The sequence below is a fragment of the Leptonotus elevatus genome, chromosome 2, assembly GCF_054856555.1.
Source record: "Leptonotus elevatus isolate MCC_2025b chromosome 2, RoL_Lele_1.0, whole genome shotgun sequence".
Lineage (NCBI taxonomy): Eukaryota > Metazoa > Chordata > Actinopteri > Syngnathiformes > Syngnathidae > Leptonotus > Leptonotus elevatus.
Window position 1 is genome coordinate 20,012,941 of NC_141240.1, and position 24,337 is coordinate 20,037,277.

General features: G+C 43.1%; 3 protein-coding genes across 16 annotated transcripts; 2 read left to right on the top strand and 1 right to left on the bottom strand.

Moving 5' to 3' along the window:
• Positions 1–93: 93 nt before the first annotated feature.
• On the bottom strand, positions 94–4,694 carry LOC147178752 (uncharacterized). 3 transcript variants are annotated; one of them, XM_086067539.1, is made up of 4 exons: positions 3,478–4,694; positions 2,877–3,096; positions 1,190–2,254; positions 95–999 (listed from the first exon to the last, which is right to left on the bottom strand). In XM_086067539.1, exons 3-4 carry the CDS (start codon positions 2,250–2,252, stop codon positions 635–637), a joined length of 1,428 nt encoding a protein of 475 aa, XP_085923665.1. In that variant the 5' UTR covers positions 2,253–2,254; positions 2,877–3,096; positions 3,478–4,694; the 3' UTR covers positions 95–634. The 3 variants fall into 3 exon arrangements, with proteins under 3 accessions (XP_085923666.1, XP_085923665.1, XP_085923664.1); XM_086067540.1 differs by lacking the exons at positions 2,877–3,096; positions 3,478–4,694 and adding an exon at positions 2,672–2,860 and having other exon boundaries at positions 94–999; XM_086067538.1 differs by lacking the exon at positions 3,478–4,694 and having other exon boundaries at positions 2,877–3,222.
• Positions 3,671–17,615, top strand: nhsl1a (NHS-like 1a). Of its 11 annotated transcripts, none has more exons than XM_086067530.1 (11): positions 3,671–4,772; positions 8,831–8,938; positions 9,304–9,449; positions 9,736–9,810; positions 10,874–11,102; positions 11,273–11,398; positions 11,708–11,994; positions 12,155–15,152; positions 15,227–15,293; positions 15,377–15,407; positions 16,141–16,290. In XM_086067530.1, the coding sequence occupies exons 1-10, from the start codon at positions 4,148–4,150 to the stop codon at positions 15,399–15,401; spliced, it is 4,686 nt and encodes a 1,561-aa protein (XP_085923656.1). In that variant the 5' UTR covers positions 3,671–4,147; the 3' UTR covers positions 15,402–15,407; positions 16,141–16,290. The 11 variants fall into 11 exon arrangements, with proteins under 11 accessions (XP_085923656.1, XP_085923655.1, XP_085923658.1 ...); XM_086067529.1 differs by having other exon boundaries at positions 15,374–15,417; positions 16,141–16,284; XM_086067532.1 differs by having other exon boundaries at positions 15,377–15,417; positions 16,141–16,284.
• Positions 17,616–18,452: 837 nt separating this feature from the next.
• On the top strand, positions 18,453–23,900 carry LOC147178754 (ALK and LTK ligand 2-like). Of its 2 annotated transcripts, none has more exons than XM_086069409.1 (7): positions 18,453–18,757; positions 19,890–20,066; positions 20,703–20,753; positions 20,908–20,985; positions 22,149–22,224; positions 22,650–22,843; positions 22,955–23,900. In XM_086069409.1, the coding sequence occupies exons 2-5, from the start codon at positions 19,895–19,897 to the stop codon at positions 22,211–22,213; spliced, it is 366 nt and encodes a 121-aa protein (XP_085925535.1). In that variant the 5' UTR covers positions 18,453–18,757; positions 19,890–19,894; the 3' UTR covers positions 22,214–22,224; positions 22,650–22,843; positions 22,955–23,900. The 2 variants fall into 2 exon arrangements, with proteins under 2 accessions (XP_085925535.1, XP_085925536.1); XM_086069410.1 differs by having other exon boundaries at positions 18,453–18,662.
• Positions 23,901–24,337: the final 437 nt, after the last annotated feature.

A 24,337-nucleotide genomic window follows, 5' to 3' on the forward strand; every position in this document is an offset into this window, starting at 1 on the left:
TGGATGGATGGACAGATTGGTTCTCATAAAAAAAAAATGTAATATGGAATCAATAACCAAGTATTTAGTAATTTGATAAATTAGTACAAAAACACACAAACTGCTGTTTTATTTACAAAAAAATAAATAATTTACTTGGAAATAAACATTTAAAATAATGTAAATATTTTTTGAAACTGTGCTCTGATTACTGCAATTAACCAAAGGTTTAATCAAAGAGTTGATTTGTGGGGTCCGCACACTCCACTATAAAGGGAAAATAAAAGCTGATAAGTGCAGTCAGAGTAAAACAGTCAGGGCTCTAGGTTTTGGTGAAGCATGCATGATGTAGAAAAAGCTTTAATATTACTTTTTTAAACTGCACAATGCACCTTTAATTTACAAATCAACTTTCAAGTTGAAAAATTATGTAGTTAATTTCAACGGTTAAAGCTAATTTTTAAGATCAATTCTAATTAATCACACAGATATTTGTATAAAAATGATTATTTTACAACTAATACAAAAGTGAGAACAAAAGTTTGTTTTTAACCCCCCAAATACATTCTTAAAAAAATGGAAGAAAGGGGAAAAAAACTTAAATATGAAGCAATTTTGCCACTGGGTGGGCTTGACGGAAGAACAGCATGCCCTGTTAGAAATACATGGGTTCGTCTTCATCCTCAGCCTCTTCAATCAGCCTCCGCGCTCTTTTCCTCCCCGCTCTCGTCTCCTTGGTCTCCTCCTTGATCACCGCCGGCCCTCTCCCCTCCTCATCCAACACCAAGCCCAGTCCGCCTTCTCCTTCCTCGCGGGCGGTGCATCGGCTGCAGTGCCTCCGGAAGCCGGCCAGGAATTGCGACCTGAAGCAGCAGAAGGGGCAGGCGTAGCGCCCCGGCCGGTGGGTCCTCCGGATGTGCTGCCTGAGCCGGCTGGGCAGGAAGAACGTGCACTTGCAGTCTTTGCAGCTGTACGGACGCGGCACGTCGTGGCTACGCACCACGTGACTGATGGCAAAACCTGCACGTAAACACGCTGGTGAGTTTTGAGTTTGAGTTGTGACTTTTGTGTCAAAACGGTGCTGACGAATTGGACTCTTTCGTTATTTCCATTGTCAATCTTTTTTTTTTTTTATCAAATCATAAAAAAGACTTTTTATTTCCATTTGAAAATCGAAACAACAAATGACGTACACACGCAAAGCCCTCACCTTTCATTTTGTTTTTCCAGCCGCATATGACGCATACGTAGCGATTGGAGCAAAAGCGGACCACGTTAGCCGTCGCCTCCATTTCCTCTTTAAGAAGGTCGCCGCTGAGGGGGTCCTCCTCCTCTTCGTCGGCACCGCTGCTCAGATGGCGTTTGGGCGTAAAGGTGGAGGTTGAAGCGGGGTCGTCTTGCCTGATCCTATGAGAGACGAACTCTCTGGGGATGTTGTGTTTTCGCACCACATGGGTAATGGCCGAACCTTTCATCTTGTTTTTCCACCAGCCGCAGATAAGACAGTGGTACATGTCGCCGTCGAAGACTAACACGCTATTGTCCACGTCGCTGATCATCATCTCGGAGGTGGCGTCTTCATCCTTCACCTCCTCCGGGCTCTGCGGAATTGCATCATTCTCATTGGCGTCCTTCATATCCTTGTCTATTTCCTTTACTTCCCCATCTACTTCTTTTACTTTTTTGTCTTCCTTGTCTAGTTCCTTTAATTCCTCGCCTACTTCCTTTAATTCCTCGTCAACTTCCTTTACTTCCTCGTCTAGTTCCTTTAATTCCTCGTCCAGTTCCTTTAATTCCTCGTCCAGTTCCTTTAATCCCTCGTTTACTTCCTTTGCTTCCTCGCCTACTTCCATCACTTCCTCATCTGCTTCTTTTACTTCGTCATTCACTTTCTTCACATCCGCGTCTATTTCCTTTACTTTCTCGTCTGCTTCCTTCTCCCCCTTTCCGCTCCCGTTGTCCTCCAAGCCGGCTCCTGCCGCCGCCGCCGCCTCGTCCAAGCAGTGTTTGGCGATGATGTGCTGGTACAGTTTGTTGAAGTCGCGGCTGGTGAAGAAGCACTCGGCGCAGTGGAACAACCGGGCGCCGCTCTGGTACATCACGATGTTGCCGAGGCGGCCCATGGCCACGCTGTCCAAGTAGGTGGGATGGGCCGAGGCGATGTGGGACAGCTGAAAGGCGTGACTTTTGGCGAAATTTCCGCAGAGGGGGCACTGGAGGTGGGAGGCCACGCCGCTGCATGGGTCCCCTCGCATCTGTTTGACGACTGACATGACTGCGTGGCGGCACACCAAGACACAGAAAGGCGTTTGAGCATTTATTACACAACACACAAGTTTGAATGTGGTCTGTTGATTCTCAACAAAGCCCCATTCACAGTAATAAAAGGGTGTGCGCACTTATGCAACAACATTACCTAATTTGCATTTACTTTCCTTTAAAAAAAGTGATCAATTGAGTTGTACAGGGTGAAATTACTAGTGGACAAAAGTTGTTAGAGGCTTAATCTTATTTGTTTCATTCTTTCAACAGTATCTCACCAAAAAGGTGGAATTTGGAATTACTGATTGGATTATTAATACAATGAATGTCTAATCTCGCTTTGTTGGCTCAAGCAGAACACGTTTAATGTATTATTAAGTACACTGTAAAAACTAGATGAATGATGCAAGCCAGTTATTTGCTTGGTTACCTTCCAAAACAACGATGCGGCTAACAGCAAGCAGGCTAATTGTCTTGCTTGTTCTTTCACGTCTACGTTTTTAGGCTTCACTTCAACTGGCCTGCCCCTGACGGATGCGCACGGTGGCAAATCTGTTGTCCAGCACATATAGCAGAATCTCCGCGCAAAAAGAATGAAAAATAATAATTTTTCCCACAAAACAATGCATACTCACCGCTTTAGCTACGCGTTGCAGTGACGTCACTACTCCTCTGAATGACCAATCAGAGCCTGTGCTTCTTGTGCAATCACCAATTGCAGCGTCTCTTTGGTTTGGCTCTGGCCAATCACAAGTCCATTCCTCGCCGCGCTCTTGTTACTTATCGCGAGAAGTCACGAAGTGGCACTATGGTACAGAATAGATCGACTTGTTCAACGCCTGTCTTCTTTTCCTACTTAGTGAAAAAGGAATACAGACTGTAATTAGAAATAAATCATATTCAACTTTCTTTATTTGTCTTTTAGTGTCAACAGTCAAAAAACAATCATTAAAAAAAAAGAGGTCAAATCCTATACTAACATCTCCCCTGGCACATCTTATTAACAATAAGAAAACATATGCCACATTGGTCATGGCAAAGAAAAACTAAACCTAAATCAAACTTACAGATATCTCACAAAGCGAGCAGATGCAGGACAAACCGATCATTATTTACTGTACTTGCACTTTTGACATATTGTACAAAAAAAAATGGGTTCTAGGTCTCTTCAAGTTCAAATGAGCACTCAGATCCGAGAGTTAACCTGACTTTCTCAAGTTTGAGAAAATGGAGTACCTTCTTAAGTCAATGTGCAGGTGTAGGTGTCGATTCAGGCTCCTGGCCAGCAAGGTTGAGAATGCTATCATGTCCTTATTTGAAGGAAGACGGAGAGGAGAAGGAAGAACATTAAACATAGCCATCAAAGCATTTGGAGCAATTTCTTCCTCAGTGACCTTGGATAACACCGTAAAAATGCCAGACTAATATGAATTCAGAGAAGGGAAAAGCTGAAACATTGGCTACGTATGTAGTCAGCTTTGAGTACTTTAGCCACCGCTGTTGGCCGCTTTGACTTGACGCACGATAAGCAGTAATGGATTTACGTGCCAGCAGCTCATTCCAAACTCCTCAATCTGATGTGATGCTCTGTGCCAAGGCGAGCGGTCACATCAGGGTCCGAGATCCAAAGAAGGACCGAATTGAAAATGGAGCAACATGTGTTAAGGTCAGCGACCATCTGCAGACGTGGATAATCCTCATTAGCAGATTAGCAACACACAGGCGACACCCGGAGGAAGATCCCATTTGTGTTCTGATGCTTCGGGTGCTGCGGCAAGGTCGGACAAGTCGCTTTCAATGCGGGAGGATTGTTTTCAACTGTCGGTTTTAGTTGGCAGCAGACTTTCAAATGTCAGGAGCTAGATTTTTATTTTGAAGAAAGAAGTATTGGACATTGTGCCATAGTATGATTTCCTACGTGGATTGTTTGGGTAGAGATGGGGCGGGGAACAGTGTGGCGTCCCAGTGCTGGAATTCGGGACCTGATGAAGAGCAAGACCAGCTTCTTCCTCGCAGGATCACCCCACTTCAGCCCAAGACGGAGGGCAGCCTTCGGCGACGTCTGCTGACGGCTAAAATCCACCAGCACCATGAAGCCATTTGGGGACGGAATGCAGGCATGGCTGGCTGGCCACCCTCTGGTGACAAGAAGCATCTCCCACCTCACCTGCAATATCCCAACCCCTGGTACGGCCAGAACTGCTCGCCACAAGGCCGGTTCTACACGAGCGTCCCCTCAGAGGTTCACGGCAAACTGTTGTTGACCGATGTTCATGGAAAGCAACCTGTGCAGTCCTATCAGGTTCCTCGCCCTGCCCTTACCCAGTGGCGACGGACTAGTTCGTGCCCGCCCACACCGGCGCCTCGCCCCGGCTACACCACTCCGGATCCATCACCTCTGAAAGTCCCGTCTCCTTTCAAGGAACTCGAGGTCGCACCGCAGTACAGCCACCGGGCCAGCAAGAGGCGTAAGAGGAAATTCTTCAGCTTTAAGAAGCAGCAACAGGAGGCCACGCCCCTTTTGCACAAAGGTATATACAGAAAATTTGGAGTTCTGTAGTAGGCTGGTTTTTTTTTTTTTTAATAATGGGCGGTGACATGAACACATTTCATTTATAGGATTTGAAAGGCGCCGGTGAGACTTAATGAGATCATTACCAATTTTTTTTTTTGCAGTTGGCCACTATTCGCTGCACACTAAGCGAATGAGCACCCTCAACTTGAAAAATGTTCAACTCAGGAGCTTTGTCACGGTGACGTCAGATGGTGCAGCCAATAGGATAGGAGTGTGTAGACAAACGATTTGATGAACGAATCTTTTGAACGGTTCTTTTTAATGAACTGATTCTAAAGATTCAGTTCACTTAAAAAAAAAACTCATGCCCATCACTAACTGCTTATTTGTTAGAAATGATATCTGAATTGGGAAATTGTAAATGGGCTTAAAAAAATGTGTTGACGTTTTGGAGACAGAAAAGCTAACTAATGCTAACTATTGCAATAAGCTTTATAAGCTTTAGCAATATGCTTTTAAACTCAATGACATTGTTTTGTTTTCTCCCCTCACAGCATTTGCTCCAAATTGACTTTTGGAGATTGGCTCCCGCTTAATTTTTGGGCAATTTGTTTTTCTGACTCCCCATTAGTGATGGTCAATGTCAAATTCCCACTCATGTACCAAATGACATTCATTCATGAATGGTGGAACATGACTTATGTAAATGTTTGAAAGCAAACGAGGATTAAATGCAAATCTATTGAACCTAAAAGTTAAATACAACTGACCTGTACAACACAGTTCTCTTTTAATTAACCCTGCTTTCTGTGAGCTAGGGTGTGTTTGCTACGGATTAGCTGCAGCTCCATACGCCGGGCTAACAGTTAATTTTGAAGACAGATGGCTTTACCGTTCAACAGCTGCTACTTGGCAGATTCACCTGTGAGCCTCACATGCTTTCGGCCTCAGCAAAACCACACTCAAATCCAAAACTCCTGTTTTTATGTCCAAATGTTAATGACCACCCCTTACTTGGAAAGCATGTACGGGGGGGATTCCAGTCGCAACGCAGCAGAAACGTCCACGACAAAATTTTGCAGTAATACATTTCATAATAATGCATATATTTTGTGGAGATTGGGGTCAAGTTGTGTTTTACAATTAAAAAAATGTGCAGAATTTTACAAGTTACTTCATGTTAAAGATTAGATAGCTCTTAATATGAAAAGAAAAATGCACTGAGCTGTCACCAATGTCTTACACATGCAATTATGCCATCTGGTGGCAGAAAAACAATCTCAACACAAATCAATATCACGCTCATTTTTTACAGTATAGTACAGTACATCTTTTTAATTTTAACGCAATTTTATGATTTATTGTATTACTGTATTAATGACTAAAAGATGGAGCCATGTTTCTATTAGTTTAATATTTATTTCCCACTTTTATGTTAACAAGACTATGAAAACTTTATTTATATATATATATATATATATATATATATATATATATATATATATATATATATATATATATTATATATTTTGTGGAAAATGTTATTGTACATTTAAAACAAATATAAAATGTTCGATTAATCGTGATTTAACTATTGAGGTCATGCGATTAATTGAATTAATAATTTAATTTAATTGCCTGACAAACCTAATATATTTGAGTTAAATCAAAGACAAAAAAAAAATCTGACAAAATTGCATTTAAGGTGTATTTTATAAGCGCATATATTAATTTAATTTACAAAAAAAATATGTACTGTTTTTCAACATCTTAATTTTTTTTTTCTCACGTTTTGATTCAGGCCTGGTTTCATTTTATCATGACAACATGGGGCGGGCCAATCCAAACTGTGCAAATGGCCCCCTGGGCCAGACTTTGGACACCCCAGAGCTCTAAATAACGAATATGAGTGACTGTGTAACCCTTTCCTGCTGTAATAATGCGACCTACTTACTGTCCAATTATTAAAACTCATTAAACCCGCATAGAAGCAAGACAAGCTGTCAGGCATAAAGCGAGAAGTAATTAGTTGCTCCACTGGCCTCAATAGTTGGCACACTTCCCGACCGGAACCATCTGAGTTTGGGACTGAAGTTGAAGGTGCTATCATCATTCACACCAGGGGTGTCAAACTCAAGGCTTGGGGCAAGATCGAGCCTATCAAATCATTTGACGTGGCCCACTAATAAATGTGTCTACTTCATGTATCTTGCTGAATATGTTGTTTTAATTTCCCCAAATTGCAATTTTTCCTTCATTTTAACCAATTGTTTTCACCTAATCCCTTCTTGAACTAAAATGGACAATAGTAGTACAGTGTACTGTTTCCCGATATTTTTCCACGAGTTCTGATATCAAATTAAATATTTTGTCACAATTTTAAAATACATTATATAACAACGTTAAAATGCAGGGACGATTTTGCATACGAGTGGTATCTTGATTTACGAGTGCTCCAACTTACACGTTTTTTTTGAGTCACAAGCTGTTGGTTGGCTTGGTTGCTTTTTCTTTCTTTGTGCTGTGGACCAAAATGTGATGAATGAGTGAACGTAAGCCCATTAGGGCCGTTCAATTGTGTGTTCGATTTAAAACTCATCTATAATGTCCTCATAAATACACACACACTGCAGCGTAGAGATTAAAAAAAATAAAAATAAACGCTTGCTGTGAAGCTGCACTTTTATCTTCAAAGATCACTGTGTGCGCGTGTGCGTGCGCGTGTGCGTGTGCGTGTGCGTGTGTGTGTTTAAATAGCTCATCTGCGGTAGTGCAAGTAACCTTTATCACTTGGTGACACACACGAAGGGCACAGCTATTCTGGCTGATGGCCAGTATGTTTGTGCTTGTGAGGGAGAAAAGGGAGGGAGGGAGAGAGGGAGAGAGACAGAGAGAGAGAGAGAGACACACACACACTGACAGATAGATAGATAGATAGATAGATAGATATAGATATGCTTTTAGTTCATAGGTGTCACACTCTGGTCCTGGAGGGCTGTAGTCCTGCAGGTTTTGGATGTTTCCGTTTTCCAACACCGCTTATGTATGATCAGCTCATCAGCAAGCTCTGCATAAGCCTGATAATGATTGGAATCAGCTTGTGTTGGAAGAGGGAAACCTCCAAAACCTGCAGGACTCCAGCCCTCGAGGATCGGAGTTCGACACCTATGTTTTAGTTGGTCTAAATCACTGGTTCTCAGCCCCGGTCCTCGAGTACCCCTATGCAGCCTATTTTACATGTCTCCTTCATTCAACACAGCTGAGGATCGTTATCAGGCTTCATGCGGAGCTTGCTGATTAGCTGATTGTTTGAAACACCTGTGTTGCTTGTGGGGAGACATGAAAAACAGGTTGGATAGGGGTACTTGAGGGCCTCGGTTGAGAACCACTGGTCTAAATCAGGGGTGGCCAAGTCCGGTCCTCGAGAGCCCCTATCCAGCCTGTTTTCCATGTTTCTCTCCACTAACACACCTGATTCATGATCAGGATCGTTATCAGGCTTCTGCAAAGCTTGCTGATGAGCTGATCATTAGATTCAGCTGCACTGCAGAAGGGAAGCATGGAAAACAGGCTGGATAGGGGTTCTCGAGGACCGGACTTGGGCACCACTGGTCTAAATTCTAGTCTACTGTCACTTTCCCGGGGGCCGCTGCCCCATTAGTCCACCCCCCCCCCCCCTCTGGAAGCCCTTGATGTAGATCTAGTGCAGAGTTTAGAGAGAGGATGGTGAGAGAAGAGAGAGAGAGAGAGAGATGAAAAGGAGTGTGAGGATCACCGCGTTGCGCCGCAGTGTTCAGCTGCATTCATTGAGTGTGTGCGTGTTGGCGTGATGGTTCTGATCGGCGCAGCCATCAAAGGCATCTTCAAGTATCTAAAAAAGAACACAGGTGAGTTTGTTCTTATCTGCGTACGCTTGGTCATGTGTGTGAGCGTGAGTACTCGTACAGTAGCGCGACCATTTTTGTAAAGGACAACTTCAGGTGCATGAAACACTGGTTACCATAGCAACCGCCTCCGCGCCTGTGTCAAGGTCCACCGCAGACCCGTGTCCTGATTTCTTCCTCCTGTCTGCAGCAAAGGACGGCGACCGCTGGTCCATCCACTACACGACCCAGAAGCCCCAGCAGGGTCTCCTCTTCATCCCTGCAAGAAAGCAACACGCGAGCGCCGAGGATTTGCAAGGTCAGAGTTGATTCGAGATTGAATACATCAATGGGTTGCAAAAGCTATGTGGACAAAATCGTCGGGGACATGGGGGCTGTCATTTAACATGATCTTATTTCAATGACACTGCTGCTTTGAGATATGAGCAAAATTGACCATGACCATAAACATGTTAGTATCTCAAGTTAGCAAACTACAACCACAATAATAAAATAAAAATAAATATATAAAATAAAACTGAATGGATATTAACTGATGTTGATTAAAAACTTTATGCAATAAATGAATTCAAAAACAAATCTCCAAACGGCCTGAAACATAGCGACATTGTGTCCCACCGGGAAGGCTTTGGACAACAAAATGTGTCTTGTTTCCTCTTGCAGCATATAGCAGAGTGACTCAGCATGGAGACAGCAAACCCACCACCTCTCTGCTCTGCACCCCGAGCCCCACCTCCTTCACATCCCCAGGACTCTGCCAATCAGAGGGCAGGGTGCACAGGCGATGGAGAGACAAAAGCAGGAAGATGGTGAGAGCAGTTCCACAGGCTGCAAATTGAAACACAACATAAATGATTTTTGTGTTCATTGGATACAAAGCCTACTTTTAAAGGGACGGCACTTATTTATGTTGTGCATTGAACATCATGAGCATGAGACTTTTAACTTTACTGCATCACATTTAAAATGGAGGTCTATACTATTAAATTGTACAAAACTGTGTACAAGCTCCATTGGAAGGTCTGTAGATAAATGTCTAATTTCCTGTAGTCGTCTCACTCGTCTCTTCTTTTGTCCGTCCTTCTGTTGCCTCAGAGGTCCACATTTTGGGACTTTCTCTCTCAGTCGTGCTTTTCTGTTTGTCTCGAGTGGTCAGTTTGGAGAAGAAAGGTAAACATGGACCACTAGAATGGATTAGAACAGTACCTTGACCCAGAATTGTTCCTCCAGTCAACCCCCCCAAAATGTCTTTACAATAACATGTCCTATGCAGCCCCACTAGTCTAAATACGACATTCTGGTTAATATCGCGTTAGTGGAATATGAGTTAAGGAGCGAAATCCAGCAGTTCTTATCAATATCAGAAGGCGGCCATTTTGCCACTTGCTGTCAAGTGAAAATGACATCACAGTTGCTCGGGTCTCAGGTAACAACAAATCACAGCTCAGTTTCAGAAAACAGGTGTGCTGTGATTGGTCGTTGCCTGAGCACTGAGCAACTGTGATGTCACCTGTCGACAGCAAGTGGCAAAATGGCCGCCCCTAAGATGGATAAAAACGGCTGGATTTTGTTAACCTTGCTCTGCAAGCTGAATTCTCGCGGTATTTGTGAGTTCACAAACTCCCGAGAACACATCTTGTACCGAGCCCGTTGATTTCCACCGATCCGTACCACTGGTGGTTCGGACCAATCACAGCGCGACATTGTGTTTGGGGTATGATATGCAGCTGTTACGAAACCATCAAGCCAGCGCCGTCCCGGGGGCAAACAAAAAAAAACGAACATGGATGAATGGACGCTGCAATTAATTCTGTTCTTGCATAATTATTTACCCACCGTTTCCTTGTTGAATGTTGAACAGCGAGAGGCGCATCGTGCATTTTCAGCTGGTAAAGATGTCGGTGTGCCCCCCCCCCACCCCCACCCCAAGCTCCAAGTATTGTCCAGAATGTCCCTTGAGTGAATCACAATATCAATCTGTCTGTTGCCAGGTTAGGATTTTGCTGCTTCACTCAAAATCCACAAACTCAATATTAATCAGTTTTGACTAGTGGGGCTGCATAGAACATATTATTGGCAAGATTTGTATTTCTTTTTTTAGTTGACTTCCCCTTTAAGTCGGTTTCAACTACCTGAGTGACTGTTCCAGTGGTTCAATTCAACCCATCCCGGGTAGATTAGACAAAATGTAAAATAGACCTACCCAGGGAAATAAACCAAGATGTTGTCCCAGTCCTCAGCCTCTTCGGATGAAGAGGAAACAGTCATCCTCAACGACACACGCCCTCTGACCCCACTCGTCCTCAACCCGATTGATCTCACCACCTGTTGGGACGTCTTCGCTTGCGAGACGGAGCTCGGCGCAAAGGCAGAAGCCACCCCCCGACTCCCGACCCCAGAGGAGAGGATGAGGCAACAGGCAGACGCTGTGACAGCTGAAATAGTTCAGATCAACGTAACAGGTGGGCACCGGGCCTGGTCTCAGGTTAGAATGCGATTTGGGCCTTAGTTGAAATGGAAAGTGAAGCTCAACTCAAGTCAAAATGTTGAAAAACACGACTTGAGCTTCCACTTGTGTTCGGGCCCAGACGAGGCTTAATCAAACAAGTTGTATCTTGAAAATTGGTGACAGGTCAGAGCTTTGATCGCCAGGCCAGCTTCCGAAAAGTGGCAGACTCCTCATCCCGCCGCCATCAGAATCTAAATCGCCACATGTCACATGTCACTGGGAATCCTGTCGATGTCATCAATAAACAAGGTAACACTCTTTAGTTGAATGATTCGCACCCACTGTGCAAACATCAGGTGTCACACAGGAAACATTTCACTTAACTGGTCTGAAAATTATTATTTCATTACAACAAATAATACTGTATCTTTGTTCTACCTTTCCTAGTGACCTATAGTGATAGACAGAACAAGGAAATTCTCTTCCATTCGATGAAAATAATGCAAATGTGTTGAGCAAATACATAAGAGGCAATGAAATACGGCTCTAGTTCCTCCACCAATCAAAATCTGTCATTTCCCTGTATTCCATAACATTTCTTCCTGTGTTCCACTTCAGATTCACCTACAGATCAATGCTCCCGAGCCTCTCCACTTGCCCAACAGGAAGAGGATGAGACGGTCATCAAGAAGCGAGAGTCGCTGGCGAGGAAGATCCGAGCCCCGACAGGGCAGGGTCTCGCCAGCCTTATGATGTCCCTCACCTCACCACACGCCGACAGCCTCTCCTGCTCCTCTGACGTCGGCAGCCTGCCCCGCATGGCCACCAGCTCCTCTCTGGATTCAGACGCCAGCTGTAACAGTGCCTCCTACAGGACACTCAGCGCCTCCTCATCCTGTTCGCAGGTCTGTTTCAACGAGACATTCTGTCAACCGTCGATGCTTTATCACGTACCTTTTCTTTGACTGTTTTACATTGGATAGAAAATAAACAAGTCAGGAGACAAGTTTCCCTCTAGGACAAAGAAATTTTCTGAACTGAACTAAGACTTTGTCCCATCTATAGGATTTTCCCAGTGAGCTTCAGCCGCTGCTGCCCTGTGACCTAAGCGCAAGGCTTATTCCTCAGTGTCCTTCCCCCTCTCATCTCGGCAAGCCTGCCTCTCCCCGGAAATGTTGGCCGACTTGCTCTTGTGATCATGTTGGCCAGTCTCAAAATTGCACCCACGACCGCTCCCCTTCCACTTCAATAGCAGATGCAGAGTCTCTGGATGCGGCGTCAACCCTGTCACGCTGCGGAAGCCATTGTTCCCTCCAGTCTCCGTGTCCCGCCGGTGGTGGTTGGACTCCCATCAACCTGGATTCAATTCCTGTGTCCGTGGTTTCTTCTGCTTGCTCCTCCCCTTGTAACTTTGAGTCGGTGTACTTGGAGGATGTGACCCTGACTTCCGCGAGTCGAACTAGATCATCCAGCACTTCCTCCTCCTCTTGCCGCAGCATCTCTCTCCGGAAGTCCAAGCGTCCGCCTCTGCCACCTTTACGGTCCGACTCCCTTCGGCGCCGAATAAGCCGCAGCAAGTCATGTTGTACGCCATCCAGCGTCGGTGCGGAGCGCAGTCCTCGGTCATCAACCCAAACCTTGCACGATCCCTGGGTACCTCGGAACCGTAGCAAACGACGCCAGAGTGGGATTGACTGCGGCACAGTCGCGACTTTTGAACCTTTTGAACAGGCAGATTCATACGACAAACTCCCGTCAACTAATGGCTACAATCCTCACCTCCCCCATAATTCTCCCATCTCAGAAGAGGAGGGACGACTTCAGTGTCTCGCTTCCCCCTCCAGTGGTTACTCCAGCCAGTTCAATCCCTCGCCACCAGGAACTCCCCCAGGAGCCTTCTCTGTTCCTCAAAACTATCCTTTCTTCTACCCTAATGCAACATCCCTCCCACTTTCTCCCAAGAAGTCAAAACCCCACCCTCCGGAGAGGAGGTCCTCTCTCCTCTCCTCAATCTCTTCCTCCTTTTCCTCCACCTCTTCCTTGTCATCATGCTCCTCCTCCAACTCCTCTACCCAGCGTACTTATCCCCCTGCCCACTTGCTTCCAACTCCCCCTCCTCCACCTCCTCTCCCAACTTCTACCCACCACCCACCTCCTCTCCAACTGTTATCCCTTCATCCCACACCTCTGTCACCTTCTTCTCTTCCTCCTCCCCCACCTCTGCCACTTTCTCTTCATCCTACTCCACATCTCCAACTGTCATCTCCTCCTCTTACTCCTCTCCAACCGTCATCTCTTCATCCCACTCCACTGCCACCTTCTACTCTTTCTCCTTTCACGCCTTCGTCTCTTACCCCTCCACCTCCTCTCCCACCGTCCTCTCTTCCTTTTCAGCCGGCTCATCTCCAAACGTCTTCTCTTACTCCTTCCTCTCCTCTTCCACGGCCATCACTTCATCCCAGTCCTCTTCCACCTTCTTCTCTTCCTCTTCCTCCTCCCCTCCCACCATCAAATCTTTCCCTTCACCCCACTCCTACCAAACCATTACCTCTACCTCCCACTCCTCTGCTATCCTCCTCTCTTACTCCTCACCCCTCTCATTTCCCATCCTCTCTCCCATCATCTGTTCATCTTGAGACCACTCATCTACCGCCATCTTCTCTTCCTCCTCCCATTCCTCTTCAACCCCCATCTCTTCATCTCAGTCCTCTGCCACCTTCTTCTCTTCCTCCTCCGGCCACTCCTCCCCTTACTCTCCTACCTTCATCCCTTCCTCCTTCCCTACCGCCATCATCAACCAGAACATCCCTCCCACCTCCGTTGGCCTCTCGACCCCCTCCGCCTCCGTACTCCCATGCAATCAAGCAGTCTTCCCATCATGCTGTACTGTTTTCAACATCTCCCACTGTCACCCACCAAGCCGCCAGATTACACCTGCCACCAGGCCTTGGCACCCCCCCAAATTGCAGTGTAAAAGGTTCAAACGTAGTCTCCTGCCCCCTTGTCACTGCACAGGCTTTGCGGAGCGTCAAGCTTCGCTCCATCACAAACCAGGAAGTCCAACACCCAAAGAGCAGGATGGCCGGTACCAAGTTTTCTGACACTCCTCGGCGAGATGATGCTCTGAGCCTTCATACCCCTGCCGATGGTAATTCAAAACAACAGCAACCTGAAATATTGTCTAGCTATATGGTGGTGTCCAAGGATGAGTCTCATATCCAGACTGTGACCCAAGATGATCAACTTATAAATGGCCAAACACATCTGGGGGATTCTCATAGAGATCCACGTGAGGTTGGAAGCTTGAGGAAGGAGCCCATCCTTCCAAAGAAAGCCGATCTTGGTATTCTGGGGGTGATAGCATCTCCAGAGGCCAGAGAAAAGCTAAAAGGGAAGGGCGGCAGTGCATCTGACCTTGTAAATCCACAGTCCATCCCCGAGACCATCAATAACACAAAATGTGTAGTTGGACCCACGGGTAACATCTTGCACAGTGACACCTCATCAAGCAATAAGGACTGTCATTCATCGAGCATGGTGGATGTTTTGTCGTCCTTCGACGGCACCACTCCTGGACCATGGTGCACTTTAGAGACTTTAACACGTAGCACTTTAGCAGCCCAAATTGGCGCTGGGACATCACTCCAACAAGAGGTGGACAAACAATGTCACAGAAGGATGATGAGGTCACTGGGTGAGGATGAGGAAGAAGACGAGGAGCAGAGAAAGACAACTTTGATGTTTGCCAACACCAAAAATAGCAAATCAAGGAAGAAGAGAAGAGCAGTAGGAAGACACCTGCTTATGATGTCAACGAGTAGGGTATTGTCATCCTCTTCATCCTCGTCATCTTCATCCTCAGACGAAGAGGCTGAGTCACAGGCAAGGGAGAGTAGTTTGCGTGCTCTGATTGGTCCGAGAAGCTGCTCCCTGAGCAGCGTGTTGTCCAGTGACGACTTGCAAGGAGCAGTTTCACTGAGTGACCTCCTCATAGAAGAGCCACAGGATGAAGAGGAGGAGTTTGAGGCCAGGAAGACGACGGATGCCGGCCGGCGTTGTGATGGTACGCCGGTTCCCGCTGTCATTGTTTGGCGCAAACTCTGATGTCATTAAGCAGCTTCTCTTGTGAATGTGCAGCTGGTTTCTTTACAGGTGGATCGCCGGGACCACGAACAACTGAGGACCTTTTCACTGTCATTCACAGGTACACGCCACACGCGTGTATAAGAAACACACAACATGTCCGTCAGGTTGACTCACGTGCTTGTTTCCTCCCACATGAAGCAGTGCATTATGGGAAGGAACGGCTTGATGGGCAGTAAGTGAAGGCAAGCAGGCGATAGCCTTAGAACAGGGGTTCTCAAACTTTTGGGGTCCAGGGACCTTAGTATATTTGTTTTATTGGATCGTCGATCCCCATATGTAAGTATGCACTTTTAAAGGGGAAGTCAATATTAGACATTTCTTGACAATGTGTTATGAGCTATGTAGCAAAATCCAACCATTTTTATCAATATCAGAAGGCGGCCATTTTGCCACTTGCTGTCGACTGAAGATGACATCACAGTAGTTTAGGGCAAGGGCAACAATCAATCATAGCTCACCTGTTTTCTGAAGCTAAGCTGTGATTGGTTGTTACTTGAGACCTGAGCAACCGTGATGTCATCTTCAGTTGACAGCAAGCGGCAAAATGGCCGCCTTCTGGATTTTGCTGCTTAACTCATATTCCACTAACGCAATATTAACCAGGAATACCGTATTTAGACTAGTGGGGCTGCGTAAAATATATTATTGTCAAGAAATTTAGGGGGGGTTGACTTCCCCTTTAAAAAAAATGATATGACATAATTTGTTGCAACCAATTTATGGATTATGAAGATCCCCGGACCCCGGTTTGAGAACCACTGACTTAGACGCACGCTCTGCTGTCAACTTTTTTGCCAACGTTCTTCTAGTCAGCTTCCTTCCCTCCTCTGTCGTCATTGCAACAAGAGAATGCAAGCTCGCCATCCAAAAGAAGTGAACATGTCTTGTCCGTCCGTCTGTCTCAGATCAAAGCGGAAAATGTTTGGACGAAGAGATTCTTCCAGTCTGACCTCAGCCGACCCACGACCTCGACCAACACCACAAGCTTTTGTAACCCTCAAAGGTAAAAGATCGGCGAAAAGTGAGCGCTTCAAGACGCTACTGTTGAGAACGGGGAGTCGCTTGCAGTCGTCCTCTCGTATATCGGCTGTGGAGCGTCTTCGCATAGCTGCTGCTCCTGCTGCCCGCGTCTTGTGTACGGTAAACACTCAGCTGACTCTCAATGTGGCACAAATATGCCCAAACATGACCACGCCCTTGGCGATGAGGCAAACGGGGTTGTACTCGCCACACTTCTTCGTTCGTTCCTCCCTTGCCGCGCGGCGTTGCCTTCACACCGCTCCCTGTTCGGCAAGTCGGCGGTTGGCTGCTCGCCATCGTCACTTTGCTGGCCCCATGACTGCAATCTATGAGAAGGAAGGAGAAGAGGAGTAAGATGTACACTTGACTACTCACAAGAAGTTTGCGACATTTGGTTTTTGAATGAAATTCGGGGATGGGCATTTATCATCTAGCACTGGTACTCGGGGAGGAAAAAACTGTTGTGAATTTTTGCTATTCAGCTCCATGTTAAAGAACAGAAAGCTGTGAAAAAAGTATTGAAACAAAGAGTTGGTTTAAAAAGGTACAATTAAATTGACCCATAAAGTTTGTTGTGCATTTTATGTTCATTGTGAAATTCACCCAAGAACCAAACATTATTTATGTATCTCTGTCGTGACCCTCTTGCCAATCAAAACAGGTCACCATGGTTACCTGTGGGTTTTTGTTTTGACGCGTGGTTTAACTCCAGCTTCGACTTTACAATGATAATTTATTTACTTGCGGTTCGTTTCAAAATTGTTCCATTTGGACAGAAAACATGATTCCAAGATGACCACGACACCACGATCAATGTTTGCTTCCCCCCACTGGTTACACCTCATCACCCCATTGATTAAGTAGTCTCGGGGCCAGGGCAAATTGGCACCACTGCTCCCCCAAGTGGTGGGAGGTTTAACAAATGAACGCATAACAGAAATGGCTCTTACAATCCCTAAAGTCTCAGAACAAACGACTCGAAAAATCATGTTCTGTCATGTTTTCATCTCACTGCTGCATGCACATGGACATGAGATCAGTGTTTGAACATTGTCATTATTTTCTCAAACAAGGTTAAATGAATAAATTTGGCTGTACTGTAATGTCATGTCATATACTGTATCATACTATTTTAGTTTCATTGTCTCCTGGGTTTATCATCTGCTGTACTGTAGTCCAGTTGCACAAACTGAACAAGGGTGGAACCTGTGATCATTTTAGTAGCAATAAATCTGGGTTTTGTATCAAAAAGCAATATATGAGATGAATATGGTGTAAGAAATCATGCAAAGTGATGAAAAGTGAAGGAGGTATGTATAAAATAATTTTGAAAAGTGCTAAATAAAAGATTTTCCTCTCATACGATTAAATTTTTTTCCCCCACAAGTTGAATGACAACCACATCCATCAACTAAACAGATTGAAGCCTCTTTTTTGAAGGATCTTTTGCTATAAGCCAAACTGCAACTTATTATCAAGTGATTTGAGTCTGCTTCCCCCATGCAGGGCTTGTATTTCAAATTCGAGCTCTTGAGAATGTAAACGTGTGGCGATGATCCGGATTCAGTCCACCTGATCCTACTTGACTGTTTGTTTTAATCAATGCAGCTCAGGGTTCACTTACTTTTGCACCTACACGAATTGACCAAAAACTATTTTTAATTAAGTTTTGACTACACAATTGATTAAAAAAAGAACAATGCATTGAATTGATAAACCTACATCTGTTATTTCATATAAAATGTAATGGTTCAGATTGAACAAAATCAGGTTGAAATAATTGGAAAATCCAAATTGCTCAAGAGGTTCACAAACTATTGAGCAGCACGCCACTTCTTAAATTAAAATGTAATTTTACTCCATGGTCAGCAGAGGGTTTCTCCACTTTTCAAATTCAGATGTACTCATTTGCTCCATAAAACGCAATTTCCGGAAACTAAGAAATCTATGAAATCTCTCTTCTGGCCAAAAACAACAACATAAAAACGTTTTCATGTGTTCAGTCTAGAATGAAAGGCCTTTTACCCGCATTGTATGATTCAACCCATCCATAGGCTACAGTATTTTTGGTGAGGGCGGGGGGAATAAAGTTTTAAGAATTAAAATCGGACAGATGGGCGGAGCTGGTGCGACGCTGTGATTGGTCACCCCAGATGTTTTTATTCACGTAACCGGTAACATGTGCAGGTGAGGGAACGCCGTCACACCCAAACGACGGAAAGTGATTTGTTTTACGTCATTCGATTTAACTTCTTCTCAAACTTTTCCCGTTCTGTTCGTCGTGTGCCTGCACGTGCAGCTTGCGCTCTCGTATCCTCCTCCTCCTCCTCGGAGGAGGAGGGAGGAGAAGAGGAACCTCGTCGAGAAGTGGGCCTTCCGTCTCACTCGACTTCAGTTAAGTATGAAGGTGAGGATGACGATGGACTGACAGCTTCAGTGCGTGTGTGGATATAGTGAAACCTGGACGGGACACTATAGGGACCCGAGAGAGCAAGAAAAGAGGTACACGTGCGGGAATTAATGGGTTGTAAGGGAAATTAAACAATTTTAATTAAAAAAAAGAAGAAAATAAGTTATTTTAGCTCTTTGTTGAATTGCATAGGTGTAAATGTTCAATGCTGCGGGTAGGGCCTATTTCGAGATGGAGGACAATTCAGACACCAACCATTTTGAAAGATTTACCATTTATTTCATGAATTGTTTTCACAAACAAAAATAAATGAATAAATCCAATTAAAGCAGGCTATGTAGTATATAATTCGATTTGTCCGTCTCAATCACCAACAGTGCCATTTTCTCATGATATTTTGTTTGTCAAAGCACATTATTTTGCTGAATTTGGGAAAGCCTTGTTACAGCTATGCTACGCAGTTACCTGAATTACATTTTTTTTTTTAATGTGAAAACATCACTTACAATTGCAGTCAAATGTTATTTGAATAATAATATTACTCTATTAACAGAAAAGTAGCAACATAAGCCTGTCATATGAAAAAAACTGAAACTGAGGAATTTTCAAATCCCAAATCCTCCACAACACATTTAAAAAAAAACTTGATTACTAAAGTACATAACATATTGGACTGCACACGCTCCTTTTCTCACGAATAATGTTACATTTGTGCTTTTTGAGTTTAGTTTTTGGGCAACTAAGGGACACTGTTTCTGTTGAGTCATGTAGCTCACTTTTTTTTTCTCTTTCCCTAGACAGCTAAAAAAGGGTTAAGTAACAGGGTTGTGTCATGTGTATGTTGAGAGACAACTTGGGAGCATAGTTGCAATTTGGGGGGGGAACAAAATCACAACTGATTTAAAACTTGTTTCAGCTGTTATATTTGATATGTTGTTCATCAAGATTGAAGGACAAGATTAAAAAAGTCATTCGGAATGATCATTTAGGAATTATTTTTTATTACTGCTACAGTTCCATTGTGTCTCAGGCGGTGCAGTATAAATGACACATTACTAGAAAATTAAATTTTCCTCCTGGAATTACCCAGTAATTAAATATCTGTCATGGCAGATTAGAGTATTTGATTGTAAAAAATTGGAAGCCGCACGTGTTTCTTGAAAATCACACATCACATCTGAAAGACGTGTATGTGTGTGTGTGTTTGTGTGTGTGTCCCCTCAGTGACGATGGTCCAGTGGCTGTCGGTGTCGTTCACACTATTGCTGGTCGCCGGTTGTGGCACTGTTGCTGCCCTCCTCAAAAGCTCTGGTCACCAAGAGGCTCACAGCGTCCTCAATTTGGCGAGCCAACACGCCATTGTAACAACGGAGTTGGCGCAGAGACTCAGCGGACACCAGGGTGAGTTGCACCCAAAGACTAGGTCCAGCGTTCAATTAGGTTAGTAGAGTTCTAGTCATATAGCTGGTTAATTTAGTTCAGATCAGTAGGCCTATACGGGGATGCCTTGAAATAAAAGTCACCTGATCTATGAGGTGTTCTGGAAAAGGCTGATAAGTTAATGCTAGCTCATAATGAGAAATGCCATAGGCATGGGCTAACAGATAGCATATATCTATCTATCTATCTATCTATCTATCTATCTATAAATAAATAAATACATTTTTAAAAAAAGAAGAAGAATTGTTTCCGTAACCAGTCGGATTGAAAATAGGAACAATTACTTGGGAAGAAAAAAAAAAAAGTAAATGTAATATTATTAATCAAGTTTGTTACACTACTTGTTACTGGGGAAAGCTAATATTATTACTACTTTTAGTTACCAACACTGGTGGTTATTGTACTGCAATGGTGATTAAAGTTTTTCAAATAGCAAGCACTGGACATTGCTTAGTTCAGTGGTTGTGAAAGAGTTCATAGAAAAAAATAAGGCAGGGGCTTTATTGCTAAAAAGCATATTGTAAGGCACTGTACCATTATTGACACTGCATTTAAATGCAGGAAAGTGATTCCACTAATTCTATTTTGTTTCTGCAGCTCAGAGCAGAGATCTGTTGCATAAAGACAAGCTCATCAAACACCTAACAGGTCAGGTCCTTTATATGGTCATACGCTAATGTTATAAAATCTGTCATGTATTGTTAAAAATAATTCATAGTGTAGTAATGTCTGTTGGGGGTTTGAATCCAGGCTCCAGCCATCCTGTCTGCATGCTAAGTTGAACATTTCCTGTCCTCTTCAGGTCCTCTCTATGTCAACCCAAAATGCAGGAGTCACTTTAATAGACTTTATCACATTAGGGAATGTGTGGTACCAGCTTGTGAGTACCTCAGCTTGCACGCCGCACCACCTTGAACCTACACCGACACAACACCACTCTTGTCATGAACCCTCAGCATCGCCTTTGCTCCTCTTTGCTGAACATACATACTCCTGAAACTATCATTGCCAACCTGTTGCCTTTAATCACCAGTTCTTTGAACCTACAGCAACACTGTAGTGTTTAACACATTAGCAACCACAAAATGTTTCTAACACTTATTAAAAAAAAATCTAATAACAATCTGCCTAAATTAGAGATTCTCAATCTCGGCTCCGTGTAGTCCTGCAGATCAGTCAATAAACAACCCTGCCAAATTTGAATAATTAAATAAATGGCTAAGGAAATAAAAATGTATGTATTTTGAAACAAAATCGCTGAATTCACTACAGGGTCTTTGAGTTACTTTCTATTAAACAGGTCGTCAATATTGAGGTTAAATTAATATTATTTTTAAATCCATTAGCATTTAGGGCTGCACATGGTAATGTTTAACTCATTCACTGCCATTGACGGCTATAGACGTCAAAAATTCATTTGAATTTTTATTCATAACTATTTCTAGTTTAACATTTTTTCCCACTTTTGTTAACAAAAGTATAAAAACCTAGAATTTTTTTTGTATTAGAACGGATATAAAATTTGTGATTAATCGTGAGTTAACTAGGGAAGTCATGCGATTAATTACGTTTAAATATTGTAATCGCCCGACGCCCTTAATTTTTTATAATTTTTTCTTTAAAAAAAACAACAACTTTTCTTTTTAAATTAACAATATTTTTTTTATTTAAGAAAAAAATAGGGGCATCAGGTGATTAAAATTTGTAATCATAATTAATCGCATGACTTCAATAGTTAACTCACGATTAATCACACATAGTTTTTCATACTCTTGTTAACAAAAATGGGGGGAAAATGTTAAACTAATAAAAATAGTTCAAATTAATTTTTGACGTCTATAGCCGTCAATGGCAGTGAATGAGTTAATTGGCATTGTAATTACAAAAGGGGCAAAAGGGGGGGAAATGTGTTGCATGGACCCAAAAAGTTTGAGAATCTCTGGTCTAAATGCTCAGAAAGAGGTTGACGAATATTGTAAAATGAATGAACTGAAAACATCATCACATCTGTTGTAAATGTTGTCATTTTGTCACCCTGTGCAGATTTTAAAAGATGTGCTCGTCTGCTGACTCGACTGGCCAACAGCCTTCGGTGTGCGGAGAGGTGAACGATGTCATGGTACAGTACTTATTCATCTACAGCATTCATTCCCAATCAGGGTCTGTCGTCAGAGATCATCATCAATTGTTTTGGTGATTTTCTAAACAACAAAAGTAGAGCTGAGAATACTGGGATCAAAAAGCGTCGTAATATCACTCGAATCGTTAACGATACCCACCCTTGAGCTGAAACTCCCCAATAAGATGGTTCAATCACACGCCTGACACCAGATGGTTCTAACATTCAATTTGTTTCAACAAAAATAACTTGTGAGATATGAATAGTGGCGGTTTTTATAATATTTGCGAAGCGCTCTTGTTGACTTCTGATTGGGAGGGTAAAGGTCACAGAAAAAGCCTCCACACTGGCTTCTAGCAAAACAGCAGATGGTCACTCGCTGAGATCAATATCAGTGCTGTTTTTGTTTTTTTCCTTGCTTGCAGGCTTGACAGAAACATGGACTGTGGCCCAACACAAAGCAGAAAACATTATTTTCCCTGGGTGAACATCTGACATCACATCAAACATTGCCACCCGGCGAGGATGTTGTGTGCGGATGTCACAGAACAAACACAAATACCCGAAAATGAGTCAGGTTGAGCACAAAAGTTGTGAGTCACGCTCTTTCCGGCAAATGGTAAATATGGGATATGAAGGTTTTTTTACTCTTTTTTTTTATTTTTTATTTTAACCTTCAAGGTTCTCTAAGCGCTTTAACACATCTCCTCATTTATCTGCGGATGAACAGGCAACAGGGGTTCAATACCTGGCTCTTGGGTTCTTCAATACTGTATGGATTCCACCTGCAAACCTCTGGGTTAGGCAATGACCAACGACACTGGCACCTTGGGCCAATGCCACAAATTGAAAACGCTATTTTGTCGCCATCCTATTTCTTGATGGCGCCCCTGGATATGACTACTCTACCGCCCCCACATGCTAAACTCTTAGCATCAACTCTTATGCACTTCGTCAATTGCTGCTACTAACATCGGGAAGAGTCTCCCAAAAGTCACCCGGGACTCCCCAGGTACCTCCACCCTCAAGACATACTTCGGAACGCACCTCTTCGAGATTGATTTGCTTTGTTTTCATTCACTTTTTTTTTTTGACTTTCTCAATTGTAGTACTCGACTATGAAGTGCCTTTGGAGAACTTATCAGAATCATTCAGGCATCATGAAACTGTCGTGAAATAATGAAAGTGGCCAAAAATGTGCACACATACCTGTACTATAATACTGTTCGTTATGCGTTTTCTTTCATTTTAATTCATTGCATGTACGAAATTTTGACATGTTCTGCACACTGCTCTGCATAAGTGGTTAAATGATACTAAAATATGATTTTTTACATGATTTTATTGTATATGTCAATGTATTTGATAAAATGAGTCATTTTCATCATGTATATTCTAAAACAGAATTTCACCTTTTGTCAATGGAAGCTGAAACACTGGTTAGTTGCAGAATGAGTACTATTTACACTTTTTGTAACTTTCCTCATATTATGATGGATGTTGTAAAGTGTAATATCAATTGATTTTTTTTTTATCCAGAAATTTTAAAATAGTTGTTGTTCAGCTTGTTAAGTGAATGTCCACCATGTGCTCATTAAATGCTAATTAGACAAAAATGTCCACCCTGTCAGCACTATTTTGATGTTTTGCATGTACAGTTAATTTATTCAATAAAAAGAGAGAGAAGGAAATAAGGAGTTTGAGACCTTCACCAACCATATGCATTTCCAAAAGCACTTTGTACTTACAATGAATATGAAGTTAAATGGAAATCTCAACTTTTTTGGTGTGAAAATGAGGATCTCTTAAAGGCACCTTTTATTTAGTGATATTGACTCATAAACGGCCTTTAAGTTCCTATAAAATCTCTATATTTAACTATTGTATCGTTACTACAAGTCGTATTTGCTTTCATCTCTAAAAGTGTATTGTAGGATTGTTTTCTTTCCGATTGAAAATGATCCTGCTTGGATTTTGCTGACGTGTTTGACTAAAGATCTCTTACTTTTGACCCTAACTAATGATATCATTAATAATTAATTCTGTCTTTAAAGAGGTTATTATTAATATCAACAGGAAGTGTGACCATATCGCACACACTCATTTATCCAGC